The 20491-nt window shown below is 47.9% G+C and overlaps 1 protein-coding gene across 1 annotated transcript in view; it reads right to left on the bottom strand.

Annotated features, from left to right (window-relative positions):
* rreb1b (ras responsive element binding protein 1b) overlaps nt 1–19545 on the bottom strand; it is a 30728-nt gene extending 11183 nt beyond the window's left edge. The window contains exons 1-5 of the mRNA XM_048247822.1: nt 19157–19545; nt 7567–7678; nt 2820–2924; nt 2215–2471; nt 99–188 (exon numbers count right to left, since the gene is read on the bottom strand). Coding sequence (XP_048103779.1) covers nt 99–188; nt 2215–2471; nt 2820–2922 — 450 coding nt within the window. The 5' untranslated portion in view covers nt 2923–2924; nt 7567–7678; nt 19157–19545. The remainder of the gene's footprint in view (nt 1–98; nt 189–2214; nt 2472–2819; nt 2925–7566; nt 7679–19156) is intronic.
* Between the last annotated feature and the right edge of the window lie 946 nt (nt 19546–20491).

The raw sequence follows: 20491 nt of genomic DNA on the forward strand, positions 1-20491 counted from the left end.
TCCTGTGTGCACATTGAATGCATAGGTTCCTGTGTGCATGTTGAGTGTAGAGGGGGAGGGGTACCATATAGGACCTGTGTGTGTGTTTGTGTGTTTACCTGTCTGATGTGCATAGTGAGCTGGTGCTGGGAGCCACAGGACTTGTCACACAGCGGGCAAATGAAAGTCGCGCGATCCTCTTTGACCTCCTGCAACGTGAAGGCAGACAGAGCAGAGCAAGCATCTCAGTGAGGGCATACCATTCCAGTGAACCCCCCCCCCCCCCACCTACCCCCACCTCCCCTGCCCTACTCCCCTCAGCAGCCTCTACACAACCCAGCCTGGAGAGAGGGAGAGAGAGAGGGAGGAGAGAGAGAGGGAGGGAGAGAGATCAGCTAGGAGAACGATGCAGCCTTGTCCAACACCCCCCCCCCACTGACAGGCAACAACAGCTGACTCCCGTCCCCCGTTAAGTTTCCACAGGACATCAATCACTTTCGCATGAAACACATCAGGGCAAACACACGGGCCAATGACAACTCCTGCTGCAATGTGATTCAGTTACAATAGAGAGATAGCTAATCACAGCTGCTGCGTGTCATATACGGTCACATGCAGTTCAGGGTTTCATTGACTGGTGCATCTTCTTCTATTTTGACTCTCGAAGGTTACAGGCCAGCACATTTCCATGTGATGAACTAAAGTGACAGTGGTACAGCATATAATGCTACATCAATACAACCTTCATGCACACTATGCATTTACTTTCATGGATACTATGCAGATTTCATTGTAGATATACCCGATGTGGTGCACTATAAATATAGCAAACTTATATCAGTAAATACAATCAACCCAGAGTTTATGATTAGATGTTTTCCAGTCATTTTCAAATGAGTGTAATCTGAATGTGTATGTGCAGCCAATCTCATCATCTTGGGTGCTTAGTCTAAAGACACACAGTGTGTCGGATTCCTTGTCCTGTTGACTCTGGGGCTAATCATTAACCTGCAATGCCCCTGGAGCACTGTGCTGAACTCCCTATCCCTTACACGTCTCCCACATGGGCAAACACACAAACACACACTCTCTTTCTCTCAAACTTATACAAGAACTACGCCCAAGCCCATCACAATTAGCACCAAAGTTCTCCTCTCAAAAGCAGGTCACGTCCACAGTCTCTTCCTGAGGCCCTCCTGGCCTGTGTGTGTGTGTGTGTGTGTGTGTGTGTTGGGGTGCTCGTGTCAGGGTTGGGAGGGTGGTGGGGTATAAAACGGCAGGAGGTGTGTGTGTGTGCGTGTGTGTGTATGTGTATGTGTGTGTGCTTGACGAGGTGAACACACGGGGTGCTGTGTGCTGGGAACAGTTGTTCCAGCGCTGGCGTTACGACGGAGCACAAGTGGCCTCCCCATCTGTCTGCGCTACGTTGACAAGCAGCACTTCTGGCCTGGACCCGAGCATCCCTAATTCACCACGCCAGGACACGGCCAGACTCCTGCCGTCGGCCATCAGCCAGCCACCTACCCCACCCCCTCCTCCTCTACCCACGTGTGGAAACGTGCTTAGCGACACTGACCGGGCACTGAGGAACGGTTGCTTGTGGGGGTGGGGTGTTGGAGCTGGGCAGGGAGGGGGGTGTTAGGGTGCCTGAGAAGGGGGGAGGGGGGGCAGAGTGCTGAGGGGGCAGAAACACCTGTTGACTCCACAGAGGAGCGCTTCACTGGGAAGCGCACACTTTAATTGGAGGCATAAGACACACACAGGCCACTGACAAAGGGGGGATTGAGACGGCAACAGGGGCCATTTGCTGCCGCTCGTTCAGCCAAAGTTCAGGCCAGTCAAGCCTGTGAGCCACGCGGTCACATACACACACACTTACATGCACACACGCGCACACACACACTGGTCATGCCCATCCCTTTGTATCCAACCCATCCCTGAGTTTACAAACCCATAAGTGGTAACTGACTAAAGGTTATCCATCCATAAGCAACACAAGCATCGACTTCATGGTTTACTGAAGCAACAGTGAGACAGTGTGGGTGGGAGATTCTGTTAGATGGACAAAAAGGGAAATATATATGTGTGTGTGTGTGTGTGTGTATGCGAGAGAGAGAAAGTGTGAGCGAGAGAGAGAGAGAGAGAGAGAGAAAGAGAAACAGATGGGTGTGAGTGAATGAATTAGTGGGCGAGTGAGTGAGTGAGTGAGCGAGTGCACATGACAGAGGCTCATACCTGATTCCTCCTCCCCGTCCGATTGGCAGAGGGGGACTTGCTGGGCATCTTGACGGGCGTGGTGCTGGTGGAAATAGGCTCCACGCCGCCCCCGTTGATCTGCCCCGCGTTCATGACCGTGTTCATCATGGAGTTGATGGGAGTCAGGTCTCCTCCCTCCTCTCCTCCCCTCGCCTCCTCCGCCTCCTGGGCGCTTACATCACCCTGCCGGGGCGCCCTCTCATCATCTTGCAACTCGTTCTCTTGGTTGGCCTTCCCTGAGAGCAAAGGTGAGACAGCGGCAATTAACCCACTGATAAAAGAAGCAGTCCTTGTTAGTAGCATGGGTGATGATAGAACACTGACTTTTGGACTCCCTCCACCACCCCCCCTGGCCATTCAAGGAACAGGCTAGAATTGCCCGTTCTATTGTCATAAAAGTACTTGACATAGAGTCGTGTACTCCTTGCATAATTGCAGGCGAGATGGCCCTGAGTCGGGATAGGAGGGGTAATGGTGGATTGCTTTTTGCCCCCTTCGGTGTACTATCTGGCCTTATCTGAAAGGAGCTGGCCCATGTGTGTCCATTTCCATCATTATCAGGCCAGGTCACTCTATTCCCTCACCTTGGAGGTCCTCGTGCGTCGTGTCGGATTGGACCATGTCCGTCGGCATGGCAGCGGTGGCCCCGCCTCCGATAGTCGTCTGTTCAGTGGAGCTGCTGTTCATGTCTAACCAAAAGAGGCAGAACAAGAGCACATGAGTAATGGTGTGAATGATCAGGGTCGGTGCACACAGACAGTGTGAGGACACACTACAGCCAGCTGTGATCGCAGCATCAGAGAGAGGGTCCATCACTGGCTGTGTACAGCATCAAAAAAGACTGGGGGAAAAAAAGCTGTTTTGTATTTGTTTGCCACAACGGTACCAAAGAATTGACCACACTTGCTCAACATGATTCAGCATTATCAATAACTACACTGATCATAAAATATGATCACAGTCATTCCTTAATTATCAGCCATATCCCAATTTCTTGTGGTGCAACACATTTTTGTGTCTTGGAAGGAGAGACACAGTGTGTCACAGGAAGACATCTCATCACATCACCGAGAGTACATCACAATCAATCGCCCCATCCCTCCCGGTGACCGGGCAGCAGCCGAGGCTTATAGTGCGCGCGCGTGTGTGTGTGTGTGTGTGGTGAGGGGGTGCATGTAACTGAGACCATGCGGAGATTGGGAGTGTTTCCTGAAAGGATGTGGGTGGCTGTGCTGAGCTGGGAGCCCTGGAGGATGGGGGCTGGAAAGGGGGTCTGCTGATCTGAGAGACACACTGAGGCAGCACAGGATCACACACGGTGGCCCCCTTACCCAAGCCCAGAGCCTAGAGCTACACCCACAGGAAGGACCTCTCTGGACACTTCCTCTTTTAGCACATGCGCGTGGTGCATGTTTGCACATTCCAGGAAGCTCTCTAGTCACTGTGGCTTTGAGTTTTTGTTTGTAATTCGCAGACATCTGCAAAACAGATAGAAGTCCATATAGATATGAAAGTCAAGTGTGGTGTAAGCCCCCGCCCCCAAACCTCTGGCTCTCTTGGGGTCTATTTTCTTAAATCGAGACAATGTTTGAATTTTTTTATGGCAGAGGAAAAACTGCTGCGTTGTTCAACTCATCACCCTTGAAAGCATCTTCCAATGTTTACCCAAAACTGAGGTCAAAGTCGACCTTTTAAGATCCCACTCCACGGCAACATCTGAAACAGCAGCAAAATGTATGCAGAGAAACCGGGAGCAGTGAACTGCGAAAGTCAACCCAGCTGGTCTGCTTCTCCCCACGGTCGTTAGTCAAACTTCAGGGTGACCATGTCTGCAGACAGACAGACACAGAGAGAAAGAGAGAGAGAGAAAGAAAGAAAGAGATAAAGAGAGAGAGAGAGAGAGAGAGAGAGAGAGAGAGAGACAGAGAGAGATAGACAGACAGACAGACAGACAAAGAGAGAGAGAAAGAGAGAGGAAGGTCCTTTTAGAGGCCGATGTGAGGGCTGGCCAGTTGGGTAGAAACTCGATCGAGGACCAATGAGAGCATCCTGCACCGGGCAGAAGCCATGCGAGTCCTGTTTAGGGCAATCTAAGAGGGGGGCTGCAGAGAGAGAACTTGCAGGCCCTGCTCTATCTGCCACAGCTGTGGGTGTTTCCATTGATAGCAATGTACAGAGCAGCGGCAGTGAGGCCCACCTCCCAGGAGAGGAGTGGAGGACGGGGGGAGCAAGAGAGGACAAGAGCAAACAGCCTGAAACAGCCGAGGCAAGACCTTACTCGAGCACCAACACAAAACAAAAAAACGGCAGTGAAGAGGGAGAGACAGTGGGAGAGAGAGAGAGAGAGAGAGAGAGAGAGAGAGATGTAGAGAAATAGACGAAGACAGAGAGGCAGGAATGAAGGAGAGAGGAAAAGAAGGCGAGGAGGCAAGAGGAAGAGGGATGGGGGAGGAGGAGTGGAGAGAGAGGCTTGGAACTCTTCTCCTCGCTGAGTGAAATACACTCACTCACACACACACACACACACACACACACACACACACACTGAGCTGAGGGACACAGAGGGAGGGGGGGAGGAACCAAGCTAGAGCAGGAAGTGGCAGAGCAAAAGAAAGTGAGTGAAAGAGAGAGAGAGAGAGAGAAAGAGGAGCGGAGACAGAAAGAGAAAGAGAAAGAGAAATGGTGAGAGAGTAGAAGAGATAGTGGGAGGGGGAGAGGGGGAGAGAGTGCGCCGGACAGGGCAGATTGTTGTCTGCTGTTGGCTCCCCAGACGTGCGCTGCCGTTACATGGGCCCTATCTTCAGCAGCCAGCAGCGTGCTGCTCCGTCAGGCTAAACCGCCCCTCTAGCGCCTGCAAAGGGGGCTGAGCTTCAGAGCTGCTGCACAAACCTGCCCACAGTCACTCAGTGCACAACTCTGCACCCCCACTTTGACTAGCCTCGCTCTGCTGCTGCTACGTCTGCTCACCACCATGCTGCTGCCTTTCAACATTATCATCGGAAAATGCAGTGTTCGTGGGTGTCCTATTAAGCACCACAAGCAAGTCCACAAAGCGCAGTATTATCCAGCTTTTAAGACGGAAAACCATGCCATGTGGTCAATGTGATGGTCAGTCCCTGTGCAGTGTTTTTGCTACTTTCTGCTGGCTCAACTGCCTCAAAGGAGGAACAGAAATCTGCAACCGCCAAAATCCTCATATCTTCACTCTGCAGTGTTGCATTTAGAGTGTTTCTAAGTCCGTGTGAACGTGCACGGGTGTGTGAAGAACGTCTGTGTGTCGTTGGGCTTCCTCCCGGTGCCCCCTGGACGAGCGGGGCCCCCTCGACAGAGAGCCACGCACTGGCCCAGAGGGGGCACTGGTGAGGGGACCCCCCTGGCTCCTCCATGGTGGCCTTGGGGTGTGAGGGCTAGGGGGGGGTGGAGCTGGAGCAGGCCAGAGCTCTGAGATTAGCTCAGGATTAATGGCCTGTCATTAGCCCGGCATCCCTGCACTGAGCAAAGGGGATCAAACCACGAGACGCTAATTAATTAGCGACTCACGCTAATCACAACCAGATGGAGGTCCGACGCTGCTCGAGCGAGACAGGAGCCCGAAAAAACGGGGTGGTGCCTGTCTGTGCGGACCCACCTTGAGTGTAATGTGGGAATTATCTGGGAAGGGCGATGCTAGAAGCAGACAATGGGTGACAGAGCAACACGGACGTTGGGACAGAGAGAGGAGGAAGAGAGATGGAGAGGGAGGGAGGGAGCGAGGGAGGGAGGGAGCAAAGCGAAGGGAAAAGGAGGAGACTGGTCAGGGAAGCCACATGAGGGAAGTGCAGGCGAGCGGAGCAGCAGCAGCAGCTCGGATGGATCGCGCCCCGGCCAGGATACGACCTCATATGGCCAGGGGAAGAATGAGGGGAGAGGGCTGCAGCCCAGAGGAGCCCCCACCACCACCACCTCCAGCCCTGCTAAGCCAAGATAACCCAGAGCCAGTGGCCACTCCATCTGCCCCATCACACGCAGTCTCTCACTCGCTCGCTCCCTCCCTCCCTCTATCTCTCTCTCACCCTCTCTCTTTCTCCTCCTCCTTCTCTTCACACATCCCTGCGAAAGTCAACAGCAGCAGGACAAAGGAGGCATGGAAAGTTTCCCCCCCTCAGTCCTCTCTCTCTCTCTCTCTCTCTCTCTCTCTCTCTCTCTCTCTCTCTCTCTCTCTCTCTCTCTCTCTCTCTCTCTCACTCTCTCACACTCTCTCACACTCTCCCCCTTCCTTTCTCTCTGTGTCCCAGCGCTCCATCCTGTCACTAACAGAGAGCAGGAGCATTTCCGGTTTTCAGAGTCGGCTCTGGAGGCATGGGGCACGCCTCAAACGGTCTGCTACGCTCACCTCCTCCCTCCCCCTTCTCTCCCTCTCCCTCATCCCTTCCCTCCCCCACTATCATCCCCCCATCTCTGCTCTCTCTCTCTCTAGAGAAGTTCTCCTCACATAACTCTCAGCCTAAGTTTAACTAAAGTCGACTTCAAACTCTAACATTCAACAACTATCTATACTTTCTACATGGGAATTACACATTAACAAATAATCTTAGCCTGTTTTTCATCCGCCACAGACAATACACACACACACACACAATTCATAACCACCTCCTCTACAGCTGTGAGTTAACTAACTGCTCTGCACTGTTTTGTTAAGCAGTGTTTAGCAACCCTTGATCCCTTCTCAAAGTGTGCACACAAATACACACACACACACACACACACACACACACACACACACACACACACACACACACACACACACACACAGCCACCCATACATGCGTGCACACGCTCCCTCCCTCTCTAAGACCAGTGGCAGAGCGAGAAGCACCAGCCAGTGGGAAGCTGGGAGGGGTTTGGAATGCAGCGTTCCTACCAGTCAGAGCCAGCAGATCACACAACGGCAGTTGAGCAACATCCACACATCTCTCCACACATCGAGAGAGAGAGAGAGAGAGAGAAAAGAGACACAGAGAGATAGCCATCTCAGGAGGACCTGGAGGGCACACTCCTCTCCTCCTCCTCCCCCTCCCCCCGACCTCCTCCTCCTCTCCTCCTCTTTCTCTTCCACTGCCACCAAGCACTAATCTTAGAACTCATCTCACTTCAATGCCTTTTCACCCTCTTATCTAATAGTGTAGGGGTTTTGTGTCTGCTTATAAATGGATGAAGGATGATTACAGAAAATAAATGGGACCCACACACACACACACACACACACACACGTCACACAAACACACTAACAGACAAGCAAAACCCCAAGCACACTCCTCAGTGAGGATCATTCGGTGGCTGTGGAATATTTACCCGTTTGTGAGTTGGGGCCGTAGGGTTCAAGGGGTCATGGAGTGGTGGGGTCACAGTCGGATAGGTGAGAGGGCAACGCAGAGAGAGAGAGACTCAGCAGCTTCTGTTCATACTGCAGGAAGAAAACACACAGGCCAGATTTACACTCCACTTCATTCCACTCAGCTCCATAAACAAGACGATGTCACAGGGAACAATACACACATCACTGAGACAGGAGGACATATTGGCAACACATGATTAAAGGTCAGATACCAGCAGACATTTCAACACATTGGCCACATTTATTTAGTTTAATGATCATGGTCTAAACAGTTGACATAAAATATGTTTGACGTTAGCCCTACTAGTGTAACATTACTGCACTAAAATTACTTTGTGTCCAAATATAACAAAATAAATACATGTTACGTTGTGAGCACAATAAACAGACAACATTTCGGCAGAGAGGATTTCAGTAAACCAGAACCAAAGACACCCCTCAGACTCGCAACAGAAAAAAAACAGAAATGCATCGTGTTGGTTTACAAGACTGTGCTTGTAGAACACCGGGGAAAAGCCTGGGTGACTAGGATGCAGGAGGCCCATTTGGCGAGTCATGGAGGGTGACGTCACACTGACACATCTCCGCTGAGCAGGCCACGCTGCCGCCCCAGCAAAGGTAACAGGAGAGACTCGGCCCTGGGCTCTCGGTCCCTTGTTAAGCCGGTAAACTGAGACTTCCTGCCATCCCATAACACATCAAAGCCCCGCTGCCTGCCAAGTTTCCTTTCCAAGGCGGCGAGCAGACTAACCCCAAGCGGCCAGCAGAGGCGTCGGCTGCTGCAGCCACCGCTCGCCCGCTATGCCATGCACCCCAACGGACGGGAGAGGCAGACCGGTCGATAGGAATGACAGGAAAGAAGAGATGACAAAGGGATACTAGGAGTGGGAGTAAAGATGCTGGGGCAGCAGAGAGGCAGATGGGAGGCAGATCAGAGGGATTTGGAGGCGAGACAACGGGCTAATTAAAGTCTGACGAGCACAAACATGGCGGTGGTGGTGGCGAGCACTTTCTGCTCGTCATCACTTTTCCCCAGTCGCTGCCCAGGGAAGTGACCAAATGGCGGCCAGGAGGATTACAGAGGACCTGCAGAGGCTGGGGGGAGCCAATGGACTGAGCTACTGGGGAAGAGAAAAGAGGGTATCACTTCTAAAACTACATTTACGGAAATGAGCATGTCACAATAGTGCGAGTAATTTCTCTTTAAAAAGTCATTCTTGAAAATGAAAGGTGACCAACTTCTTTCCTCTCTCACTCTTGTGTGCAATCACGCTGGATGATGTCACAGCAGAGCTGGACAGTAGGACAGGAGGAGTGAAGAGGGGGGAAGAAAAGCCCAGACTGGGAGAGTGACTACGTGAGTGAGTGAGGGTGTGTAAGCACGGGAGAGTGAGTCAGGGAGTGAGGGAGTGACCGACCATAGTGAGGTGGAATGTCTCGGCAGACGGCAGCAGCCGCCACATTGGCCGGTGACAGGCACAGGCAAGTGCAGAGGGCCCGGGCCTGGGCAGGTGATGCATCGTGTTGTGCTTGTGCTCTGCCTCCTGGATCAGTTTCAGCACAGCCCCACACACAGCACAGCACAGCAGAGGAGAGGGGAGCAGGGGGTGTGTGGGGGGTGGGGTGGGGGGGAGCAGTAGTGATGGCATCCGGCAGCACGGAGAGGAATAACGCCACAGGAGAATAAGAGAGAGGAAGAGAAAATGAGGCAGAGGAGAGGAATGAGAGAGAGAAAGAGATAGAGTGAGAAAGCGAGAGAAAGAGAGAGAGAGGGCGCGAGAGAGAGAGAGAGAGAGGAATGAGAGAGAGAAAGGGAGGGAGGGAGAGTGGCTTGACTGGTTCGGCTGCTCTGTTTGCCTCTGAAAGCCTTGACTTAACTTCCCCTTGTTGTGTCTCTTTATCTGCGCGCTATCTGCACAACACATAGGCACTAATGTATACATGTATACAGACACATGAGCACAAGCACAGACAGGAACAACCACCACCACAAACACATAGACATACACATACATACACACACACACACACACACACACACAAACAAAGACACAGTGTGATGCACTGATCTTCAGACAGCTGTGCTCAACTACTCAGATGGTGAAAAAAAGAGCTCACAGCGCATCAGCTCCATCAAATAAACGAAAAACATATTTAAACAAGAAAACAAAAAAAGTGCAGAAAAGCTGAACGTCTTTTGCATGATAGAAAAAACAAGAGCAACAGGGAGCAAAAAGATAAGAGTGAAGCATGGTGAAAAGGGAGAGCGAGAGAGAGAGAGAGAGAAAGAGAAAGAGAGAGAGAGAGAGAGGGAGAGGAAGGAGAGAGAGGACCCCTAAGGGGTTAACAGTAAGAGCAGTGAGGGGCGGAGCGGGAAGCCCTTGGCAAAGCTGCACTCAGCTGTCAGTCCGAACAGGTGGCCCTGACGCGACCTTTGGCTTCTTTTGCATACAGCCTCCATTTTGTTTGAGGCTTCAAGGCTTAAAGCTCAACCAGCTTTTCTTAAAAAGAGAACTCACTTGTGTCCAGACGAACTGATGCTATCCAAATGTTGCTACCCCCCCTCCATCCATCCCCCATGGATGACTCTGTGGGTGTGTGTTTGTGAGTGTGTGTGTCCGTCCGTGCGTGCCTGTATGCATGTGTGTGTAAACAAATATTAACCAACATCATATTCCCAATGTGGTAGGTGGGAGGAACATACTAGGTCAACCTCACCTGGATAAAGACCACAGCATCTTTAAATAACAGCGTTTGGCTATTTGAAGGAAAAGAATAGCAAACACAGTCACACACACACACACACACACACACATCAACACACAAAACACTTTCACACATGATGGTGTGGTTGATGGTGAGGTTTATTTCGTCCAGAGAAGCTCTTGAGCACACCACTGTTGACAGACACAGACACAGACACACACACACACACACACACACAGGCTCTGGTCGTATAGCTGCACAGCCCGGCAGCAGCCCACTGCAGAGCCACCCATTTCCAGCACTGTGCATTCCAAGCTATTTTAAAACTCAGCCTGCTTGCAGATTTACCCAAGCGTACACTTCTGTTCATTATTTCATAATCATTCCTCTCAAGCCCCTCATCCCAACCCCCCTCCCTCTCCTCCTCTCCCTCCATCTTTCTCTTGCTCTTTTTATCTTTTTCCTTTTCCCGGTCCTCACCTTCCTCTCCTCCACCCTTTTTCTCGACACAATGAGACGACACAACGGGCCACAGACGCGAGCTGAGGGCAGCGGAGCGGCCGCGGCCCATCACACAATCCAGCAGCAGCAGCAGCAGCACTGAAGTTGAAGTAGGTCAGAAAGTTTATTTGGCAGCGTGGAGCATGTTTACACGCTTAGATCCCTCTGCCTCTCTACTATATTCCCCACAGTCTGACCAGCCTCCCACCCCCCTGGTTAGGCCCTTGTGATTCACAGCTCTCTCTGTCTCTCTCTCTCTCTCTCTTGTGGGCTCTCGCTCACTTTCCCTCCCTCAGTCCCTCTCTGTCTGTCTTCCTCTCTTTTTCTCTCTTCTGCAACATCCTAGAACCCAAAAGCTCATATGTTCCAATAGTTTGAGCTTCATCCACCCTCTCTCTTCACCCCTATTCTTCTACTTCCATCTGGTAGACTCTTTCAGTCCCACAGTAATCATCATGTTTTTGTTAGCGTCTTGCTCCTTTTCCCCCTATTCTCTTGTTGTCTTCTTCACATTTTGCCACTTTAGCCTGCATTGTGTTTATCGTTCACACTCTGTTTTTCTACTCTGTATTTAGCTCTCTCTCTCTCTCTCTGGTCTGTGCTGCTGCTGATGAGTACTCTCTGCTCTCAGAATCACACTTATACAGGAATATGAATGAAGTCACTGAGCTGACTAAATTATTAACACAAGAGATCCGGTTTTATTGGTTGAAATCATGTGTTGTGCTGCACTGCACAGCAATAGCTTTTTACTTCCTGTTGAGAGTGTTCTTTATCTAACTACTTGTTTTTAACTCATTCATCCTTCTCTCAACTTCAGGACCCTTCATTATAGTGGATGGCCACATCATCAGCCAGGGCCTGAGGTTCCCATAGAAACTCCCATCCACTGACCTACACCTTCAAGCTGCCACCTCCTAGCCCCTCCTACACACTGACTCCTCCAATCTCCACTCCCTCTACTCATGTCATGTGACCCTTCCCTGGCCAATCCAGTAGGGGCAGGTCAGATGACAGAGCCTGGGCAAGCTGAGGAGTGGGGGTTGTGTGAGAGGGATTGACACCTGGGAAACAGCAGGAGACAATCCATCAATCACCATGTGTGTGTGTGTCTACTACTGCCACAACAGCAACAGGCCTGGGCATTACACACACACACATATGTGCAGTCGCTCTCATTCATACACAGACACATGCCGCACACACACACACACTCCAAAACTGCCACTCCGAAATAAGAGTCACATTGTGCTTGGGCAGCTCTGCTGTAGCAGTGGGCTTTATGAGAATCAGAGCCTTGGGACAAGCTCCTACTGTATAAGAGGGCAATTCATCTGGAACAGGGGAGGGGGCAATAGCTCTACTGCCACTCTGGAGGAGGCAATTCATTTCAGTCTTTTGGGGAATACACATGAGCAGATCTGAGGAAAACTCATGCGAGCCTATAGCTAATTGTACATGAGCCATGCAGTTACCACATAGAGTCTTCAGAAAGCTCATCTTTTCACCATCTTTCAAACATCTTTTCTTCTCATACAGAAATGGGTTTCTCTAATCATAACACTGCATCACGTGACAAGCTTGTCACCTCATCCACATCCGTCTTATTTAATTTTGTTGCAGAGACATCATACAGAGTAGAGGATAGACACCAACAAGTTATTCTTAAACTAAAGGCTAATTATTAATTCATGCTCTATTACTATTTTGTGCTCCATCAATGGCTTGCACTGGGAGCCAACAATTACCTACCTCTAATCTCAGATCTATGATATGAGCACAGCCCAAGATCTTCAGATCATGATTCTTCCACTACATTCAGATTTGTTATAGGGTACAACATGTCTACATCAGCCTATTTGGCAAATATTATCTAGTTTATCTAACACTAGTTTGAGGAATATGACTGAATTCCGTTTAAAATAAAAAATTTAAAAAAAATCACATTTCCAAAATGTTGAATTCAGCGCAGCCAGTCCCAAAGTTACCAAAGCGAAACCATCCTGCATTGACACTACACTAATACCCGCGCAACAAATGCTATTTCCACCTTGTCAGTGTCATTACTCTGGATCACAAAGAGCAAGAGGGTAAGTGCCAAACAATAAAAATCAACATGCCATTGCTCATTTTATACAAGAGCCAGTTGTGTCCATCCATCCTACAACAATGAGGCCTGATTCTGAACACACTTTAAGCTGATGATGACTCCAAATATGAAATATAATCTCTTGTACTTTGACCTGCCTGGCACGCGGGTGAGATTCACAGGCAGAGGAACGTTGGTCGGCTTTCTATCTCTGACAGCACACTCAGTTAAAAAACTAACAAAGCTCAACAAAACCAACACAATCAAAACAAAAACAGTGATTGCTCAAAGCTAGGGTCATCATGAGGAACCTGCAGAAACCCTGACATCAAGGAAAGGCTCTTATCAACACAATGACCCCACCATCATGATGGAACAGTGGAGATACCACTCTATTTTAAGTGTTGCTAACTCTCCAGTGGCTAGCTAACTAACCTACTTTATTACTAACTGTGTGGTTATCCCTACACCCCTTGCCAGGATGTTTGGTTCTGATTGGGTAGAGGATGCTCCACACCGACCAGGCATCAAGCCCTGTACATTGACAGGTCTCTCAGCTGCCCTCAAAGTGATAAACAAACCACAGTCTCATAGCAGCAGGACACTGATGGGCCATGTTTGTCCCGGGGTGTGTTTAGCCAACAGGGCCTCCATGGCTGCGTTTTTTGTGACACATCATGTGTCAGCGGGTCCATCAGGGAACTGGGCTGCTATGTCAGGTCACTGGTCAGGGTCAATGGCTTAGGGAGTGCAGGAAGCCATGCTGGAGAACTGGATACACTGTAAGCCTTCAGTTTGCTCCCTAAAGTCTTTAGCACAGCATAGTGCTGTGGCTCCGACACCGGCACACCGATTCGACAAAGTAAAAGTTTGTAAATAAAACTACACTAGATAAGTTCATTATTTGAGTGTGGTCACTACTACGTTTTTGTTTGTGATACTTTACTTCCTTACTGTGGCTACAATGCAGGGGAGCAAGCCTAGCCTAGCCTACCTATCCATCACTAAAACAAGATAGGAAAGGCTTCATTCAAGGTTTCCCTGATAGTGTGCTGATTCACTATCCAACTGCATGCAAAAAGTGCTGAAGACCTCAGTGTTTTTCAGTTTTTCATCTTTAAAAATGAGGTAACAATATCCACTGAGATATAACTGGTGCATTTAAAAATGGGAATCACATCATTCATCCTTTTAGAAAGCTAAGATTATTGATGGAAGTGAAGTTTAAACCTAAGGTTTATGACATGGAGATACACATTTAAGCAATTGTTTTTTTTTCTGTTTGCAGGTCCTTGTCATAAGACCCAGGCTGGATTTCATGCTCTCCTTTTGCTCTGATGAGTGCTCTATTACATTCCTCTGAACCAGGAGAACAAGTCTCATACCCTGTGATAAGGGAGTTAATATTTACAGGAACTCTGGAACGAACCAGGCTACAAGAGGCACAAGTGACCTTTGCCTGGTTTCCATGCTTCATTTTATATATTTTTTTTTTCACCCACTGAAGGTCATGTTATCCATTTTCTCTCTGAAAGAAGCTTAGGAGGTAGTTTGATGCTACATTCATTCACTTTCATTCAGAACTCCTGAGATGAATTGTTTTTGACCACAACAGTCTCTGGCTAGTTTCACTTGATTTGCTTAGAGAACGCTGTGATTGTTAGTAAACTTTTAAGATGTTTGCACATCACTGATGTGCCCAACAGGTTTGAAGACTTGAGGGCTGTAAGTCAGTGCTTCAGGAGCATCACTAATCCACAGCATGTTGCATGCTAGCAATCCTCCATTATGTGTGTGGGTGTGGGTGCGTCTCAGTGTGTGTGTGTGTGTGTGTTTGTGTGTGTGTGGTTAGGAGACGGGAGCGGCTGGGTTTCACATCACTGAAAGCAGGCCCTTTCTGGCCCATTGTCTACACCACCTCGGGGCATGTTGGGATAGGCTGCTAAAGGGCTGGCTGACTTGCCTTCATCCCTCGGGATGGCGAGAGCAGAGCGTTAACATCCTCCCGCATCCATGCCTTTCTCTCCCCCTTTCACCAAACATCTCCAGGTGTCTTTTTCTATGGTGGACTAGGGACAAAAGAGGAGGGAAAACGCGACACAGAGGAGAGCTACTCTGGAACAGGAGGAGGGCAGAAAGATCTCTGTGCCCTTCATTTTGCAATGACACATAAAAATGCGGTCCTGCCTCTTCATCACAATATTTTAAATCAGTGATCCCTATGGCGTTGTGCTTTCACAGCAGTGTGTTTCTTGCTTTAAGAATCGATGTTGCAAACTTAACCGAATTACATTACACTGCCAATGGTGGAGAAGCTGGGAGGGGGGGTGCTTATTTAATCTAAATCAAAACAATTAACAGTGGCAGCCTGATGAGTTGAATGTTAAGAGTTTTGGTAAGGTCTGGGATGGAAAGCTCTATGAGAGGAGTATTGAGCCGAAGCTTCGAACACATCTGGTTCCCATTGCTCAGCCTTCTCAGAGACACAGAGGAGGATCTGTCCAACCGGAGTGAGAGCTTCGGCGGCTCCCTCGGAGTCTGCTCTTGGCTGTTAAGACTCAGCATGGCCGCCGTGCCAGATTATCATCTACGCCTCCTCCTGACTCCAACTCCAACTCCAACTAGTCCAATCGAAAGCTATGGACATTAAGAGCTTGATGTGACGACTTCTACAAGTTTTTAAATGTCACCGATATATAATGAGTCGTAACAGAGGAATGTCATTTGTTAGTCAGGATGAAGATATTAGCAAATGGCAACTGCTGCCAAATATGCACCTCTCCACCATCCTGGCCCAATCACCCTCCCTCTCCTCCTCTCCTCCCTCCATTCACAGTCCTGTGTATTCTACACTACAATGGTGAAAAATATTATCAAAAATATGCATTTTGTCCTTGAACAACAAACAATAACAGTACTGTGTCAATTTGCAATCTTGTCTTGTGACAAAAGTAGAAGTATTAATAACTTAACGGGGTCATCACTTTTGGGGCAGCTGACATGCTGACCTAATGTTAACTTGAATTGGATCACTTAAAACACTCTACACCCATTCATGACTAGGCTTACGAATGCATTACTAATACACCAGTTACAGGCAGAGTCAACTTCACACTGAAGATGGCCTGTTCTAGAGAAACAGGTTATACGATGCTGCTTTGCCGGACATCCTCCCCCATCTCTCTCTCCACCTCCCTGCCTCCTTCCCTCCCCCTGCACCGATCCCAAATGAGCAACAAGTGTAGCTCTTCTTGAGTACCGACCCTCCCCCCTTTCTGTTCTACCTCGAGAAGCTATCACAAATCCACAGACTGTGAGCAACTGCCAGCTGACAAAACTGTTTAGTCAGCAACAGAGCCAGGGTGGGAGAAAAGGGGAGGGGGAAACCAGGGGAGAAGAGGAGAAGCCAGTACGAGTTGTGGGTAATCTGTTCTCTCCCTCTCCTTCTTTCTATCTATCTTTCTTTTCTTTTTTTCCCTCACACACACAAAAAAACACATGCATGACAGATGAGTTTACAGGACTCATGTTAAAACCTTCGGCAGGACCACAGAGTTAAAGTGGGAGGTTACTGTATCCAACTTCCTCCATCTTCCTCATACACAGACTGTTTCATTTCCTGTCAACCACATCCCTACTCCGCTCACAGCCTCCATTTTCAGATTAGTCCATCTCTCTCTCTCCTCTTCTCTCCATCTGAGCATCAGTGATGGTCTTTGAGACCACAGGAAAGAGGTGTAGCAGAGAAGCATGTTACCCCTAGTTGCTGATTAAGAGGGAAGTTGTTTCACAGTAAATGGCTACACCATATCCTGAACTACATGGCTAAAATCGGCCAAACATCATCTGTTAGAGCTTAAGAGTTTAACTTATATTTAGGAAAATTATTGTGTGCTACTCAAACCCACTATATTAAGCTTTTTGGTAAAACACAGAATTGAGCAATCATAATATAACGTCAATGTGCATTTTCCAAGAGCATATATAAATAAATGGTCAACTCGCTATTGCAAGGAAAAAAAACACAGCACAAAACAGTTAGCATCCTTGATGAGAAAAACCAACACAACAACTCTTCGACATCTCCCCAACCCACACAGGTACAGTAGCACATTCTACATCATGTCTAGCACCTAAACAGGCCTCCCATCCCCTGTGTGAGAGAGGGAACATAATCTTATCCAAAATAGGCGCGTTAAAAATAGGTCCCAAGCGAAAGAGGATGCCCATCCTACCCGTGGACGAGTGAAGAGAGCGGCCATCACTGGGGAGAAAAGGCCTGCTGAGGTGACCCGCCACTCTCCATCCTCCACAATTTAGCTCTCTGACCCTCTGGCCTGCCAGATTGGTCACTTATTAGTAATTATATTCATCATTTACAAATTATACAAGCACATTTGTGCATCTGCTGCTTCAACCTTGACTATATAGTTTTGAGAAATGCCCACCAGTAAGGAAGGAGGAGGCCAAACTTCATTTTATAACTTGTATTTTAACTTCTATGGGTGTGGCTCCTCAGTTGTGGTGACTAAAGCCACAGATTCATCACAGGTGTGTGGGCCACATTTGTTTCACCAGACACCTGAATATGCCTCATATCTGTGGCATGTAAAATCAACCAAGCCTGAAGTTATTCAATGCTTTTGAAATTGTATGGGATTCCGGGTTAACCAGATGCTTTTGGCTTCTGGTTCTTGTAGCCTATTGACAGCAGTTTGTTTCTCACTATCCCCTGTTGACTACCCATTTAAAACAAGGGAGATTATCCCCCAACCCCATTTCATGTTGTACCATTGAGCTTAATGTGCCTTAGGCTTTTCAGCCTGCCTCAGGCTTCACACGTCTGATTCGCACCGAACAAACAGATCTCCACCCAACACCTAGCTCTATTGTGCAAGCAGCCTTTTCAATGGAGATAAACTGAGAAGAGAGGAACAGTTATATGTCTAGTACTGCTTCAAAAAAAATGCCTGGCCATTTTGAAAGGCCAAAACTGTAATGGGAGTTCCACTTTTTACACTTGATTATAACCTATTTTATAAACACCCAGTATTTGTTCTATGTAGTCTATCTAAAGTTAGTCTGTCATTACTGCATCCAACCTTGAAAAATACCTGGCCACCGCGTTTCTTAATACACATCATCTGAAAGCTGATGGTTTAAGAATCAGCGCTGAGCTGGAGTAAAATAGTGGATGATACTGCCTCCCTAGGCCTCCTGGAGACCCGTGTAGAATTTCGTAATGGAATGTGAACTGTTCATCCGGATCTGCACTCTGCTCTTCTATGACTCGAAAGTTAAACGATCATGGGAAAAAGATGGGAGGAGAGTGATCAAAAAGCCAGAGGCAGGACACTCATTGTGTACAACATGTACTAAACAGCAACTTAACCTGTTCTACAGTATAAAACTACTTACTTGTTTACTAACAGTAGCACCGCGTCGACAACTTGTTTGTCTAGACTCAACCTTGCAAACAATAGTTCATATGTGTTATATTGTCCAGGCTACTGATCAGCAATTACATCTTCCATGTTTAGTTCCATCTTTGAGGAGAGTAGCCTATCTGATGAGGAAACTCGCGCCGTTGACTCGACGCCCGCATTATACTTCCTCCTTTGGGACGACATTTGTTCCTAAATATCCCTTTTACTTGACGGGTATATAAAGTCACAATGCAGAGATGATGATAACGATATATGATGTGTACAGACAATATGAAGACAACCCAAATAAACTATTTGTAAAACATCTCTGCAAGGTCAAAAACGTAAAAAGGACGCGTGCCCCCCACACGTTGGCTCAGATCAAAGTACACTGAATGATGTGGATGCTTCGCCGCTCCGTCGACACAAACTTGGTTTCAATCTCAAGTTATCAATCAGTCATTCGGTCTCAATATACAAGTTAAATTGAACCACGAAAGCAAAATACAACAAATATATTCTCCAATCCTCCATCTCGAGTTACCGCAGCCCAGGTAGTTATAAATACATGTGCGCAAAGGACGGACAGTCAAATTCCTGTAGTCAGGCGATCGAACTATGGATGAGAGTGAAACTAGGAAGCGCTGCCGACCTGTAAAGAAAGCTAACTTTATCCACACATCTCATTCGAAACTGTTTTAAACTTCAGTAGCCTAGTATCTATCTTACAAACTCATATCGTTGAACATCTGTCAATGTGTATGGCAAATATGAAACCAAGAGATGCCTGTTGCATTGGCAAACTTTTCAAACTAGCCTACTTACATTTGACTTTGTCGGGGTTGGGCTGCTTGCGCCGAGGCATAGATGATGGTGAATGGAGATGATGGACTTAGAAAAAACTGCAAACTTGTTCCGGAGAGCAATCAAAATGGCGTTTCAGATGATGTTCAAAGTTCGTCAACTCAATAATTTAACCCCCCTCAGGTTTCTCCTCAAAAAGAAGTAGGCCTGCGATGGAGAATGTCGACAGTCGACAAGGGGGAGAAAACTCACTTTTTCTTCTTTCTCCCACTTAGGTCGTTCCTAGGCGCTGCTCACTAAACCTGATAAGTAGACACATCACGTGTTGCTCCTAGTCTCCAAGGGGACGTGTTACTGAGGCTGCTGCCACTGCGGTTCAGCATGTGAGCATCTCTACGGGAGGGGTCTCCATCGAGCTGGGAGGAGGGGTGGAGAAGTTACCAAATTGTTATCTTCCCTGTCTGAAACTGCTTCGGTGGCGTCACAGAGTGGGGGATGATTGTCAGAAGTTTCACGCAGCATCAAATAGTTGACTTTACAAACTATTGTGTAGACTAGGCCTGCGTTTTAAGTTCGGCTACCCGACTAATCATCCACTGGACCAACTTTTATTTAGAGTAGGGTAGGCTATGTTAGACAACTCAGCGAAGTCTTGCGCAAAAGTTTTTTTTACCGTAGTGAAGAGTCGTGTTGAACCTATATTTTTACATTTCAATGTCAATGATATTCCAGGATTTACCATTCCCCGTGTGCTATACGCTATTGCAGAAGTTCACCCATTATCTAATTCATGTTGATAAACGTACGTTGCCAAGAAACGGCTAACCTACCTCACGCTAAAAAGTTATGTCGCTTGCACGTCATCAGTGTATTGATTGTCAACTATATTATGCATTTATATGTCGAGTTTTGGTAGTAATACGTAGATGAAGGTGGGGGAATTGTAACGTATTGATTAAATAAGTGTAGCTTAGAAGTCTTCTTTCGATGCCATGTTTGTTACGGTGATGCAATCTTCCCCTAGCCTCGCGCTCTGGCGCCTCCAGCCCATCACATGAGACGAACACCTGTTGGTCGTTACGGTGCAACAGAGAACATCACTCATCTTAGTGATACTCTGAAAAGAAAGAAACAGGATTTCTGTTCACTTGAAAGACCATTCAAAATTAATACAAGTTATTGATTTGCGCGATACTCTAATGTTTTTCAGTGTTTTCAGATTTGGTTTGTTCGCAAGTCACAATTCATCACATAGCCTAATGCATTCCTTATTGTGCTGCTCTAAGTGAACAAAACAAAACTCTCATTAACAATTAAGTTTCACTATAGGCCTAATTTTTCCTTTTCTTGTGGATA

This window comes from Alosa alosa, chromosome 1 (genome assembly GCF_017589495.1).
Source record: "Alosa alosa isolate M-15738 ecotype Scorff River chromosome 1, AALO_Geno_1.1, whole genome shotgun sequence".
NCBI classification, from domain to species: domain Eukaryota; kingdom Metazoa; phylum Chordata; class Actinopteri; order Clupeiformes; family Clupeidae; genus Alosa; species Alosa alosa.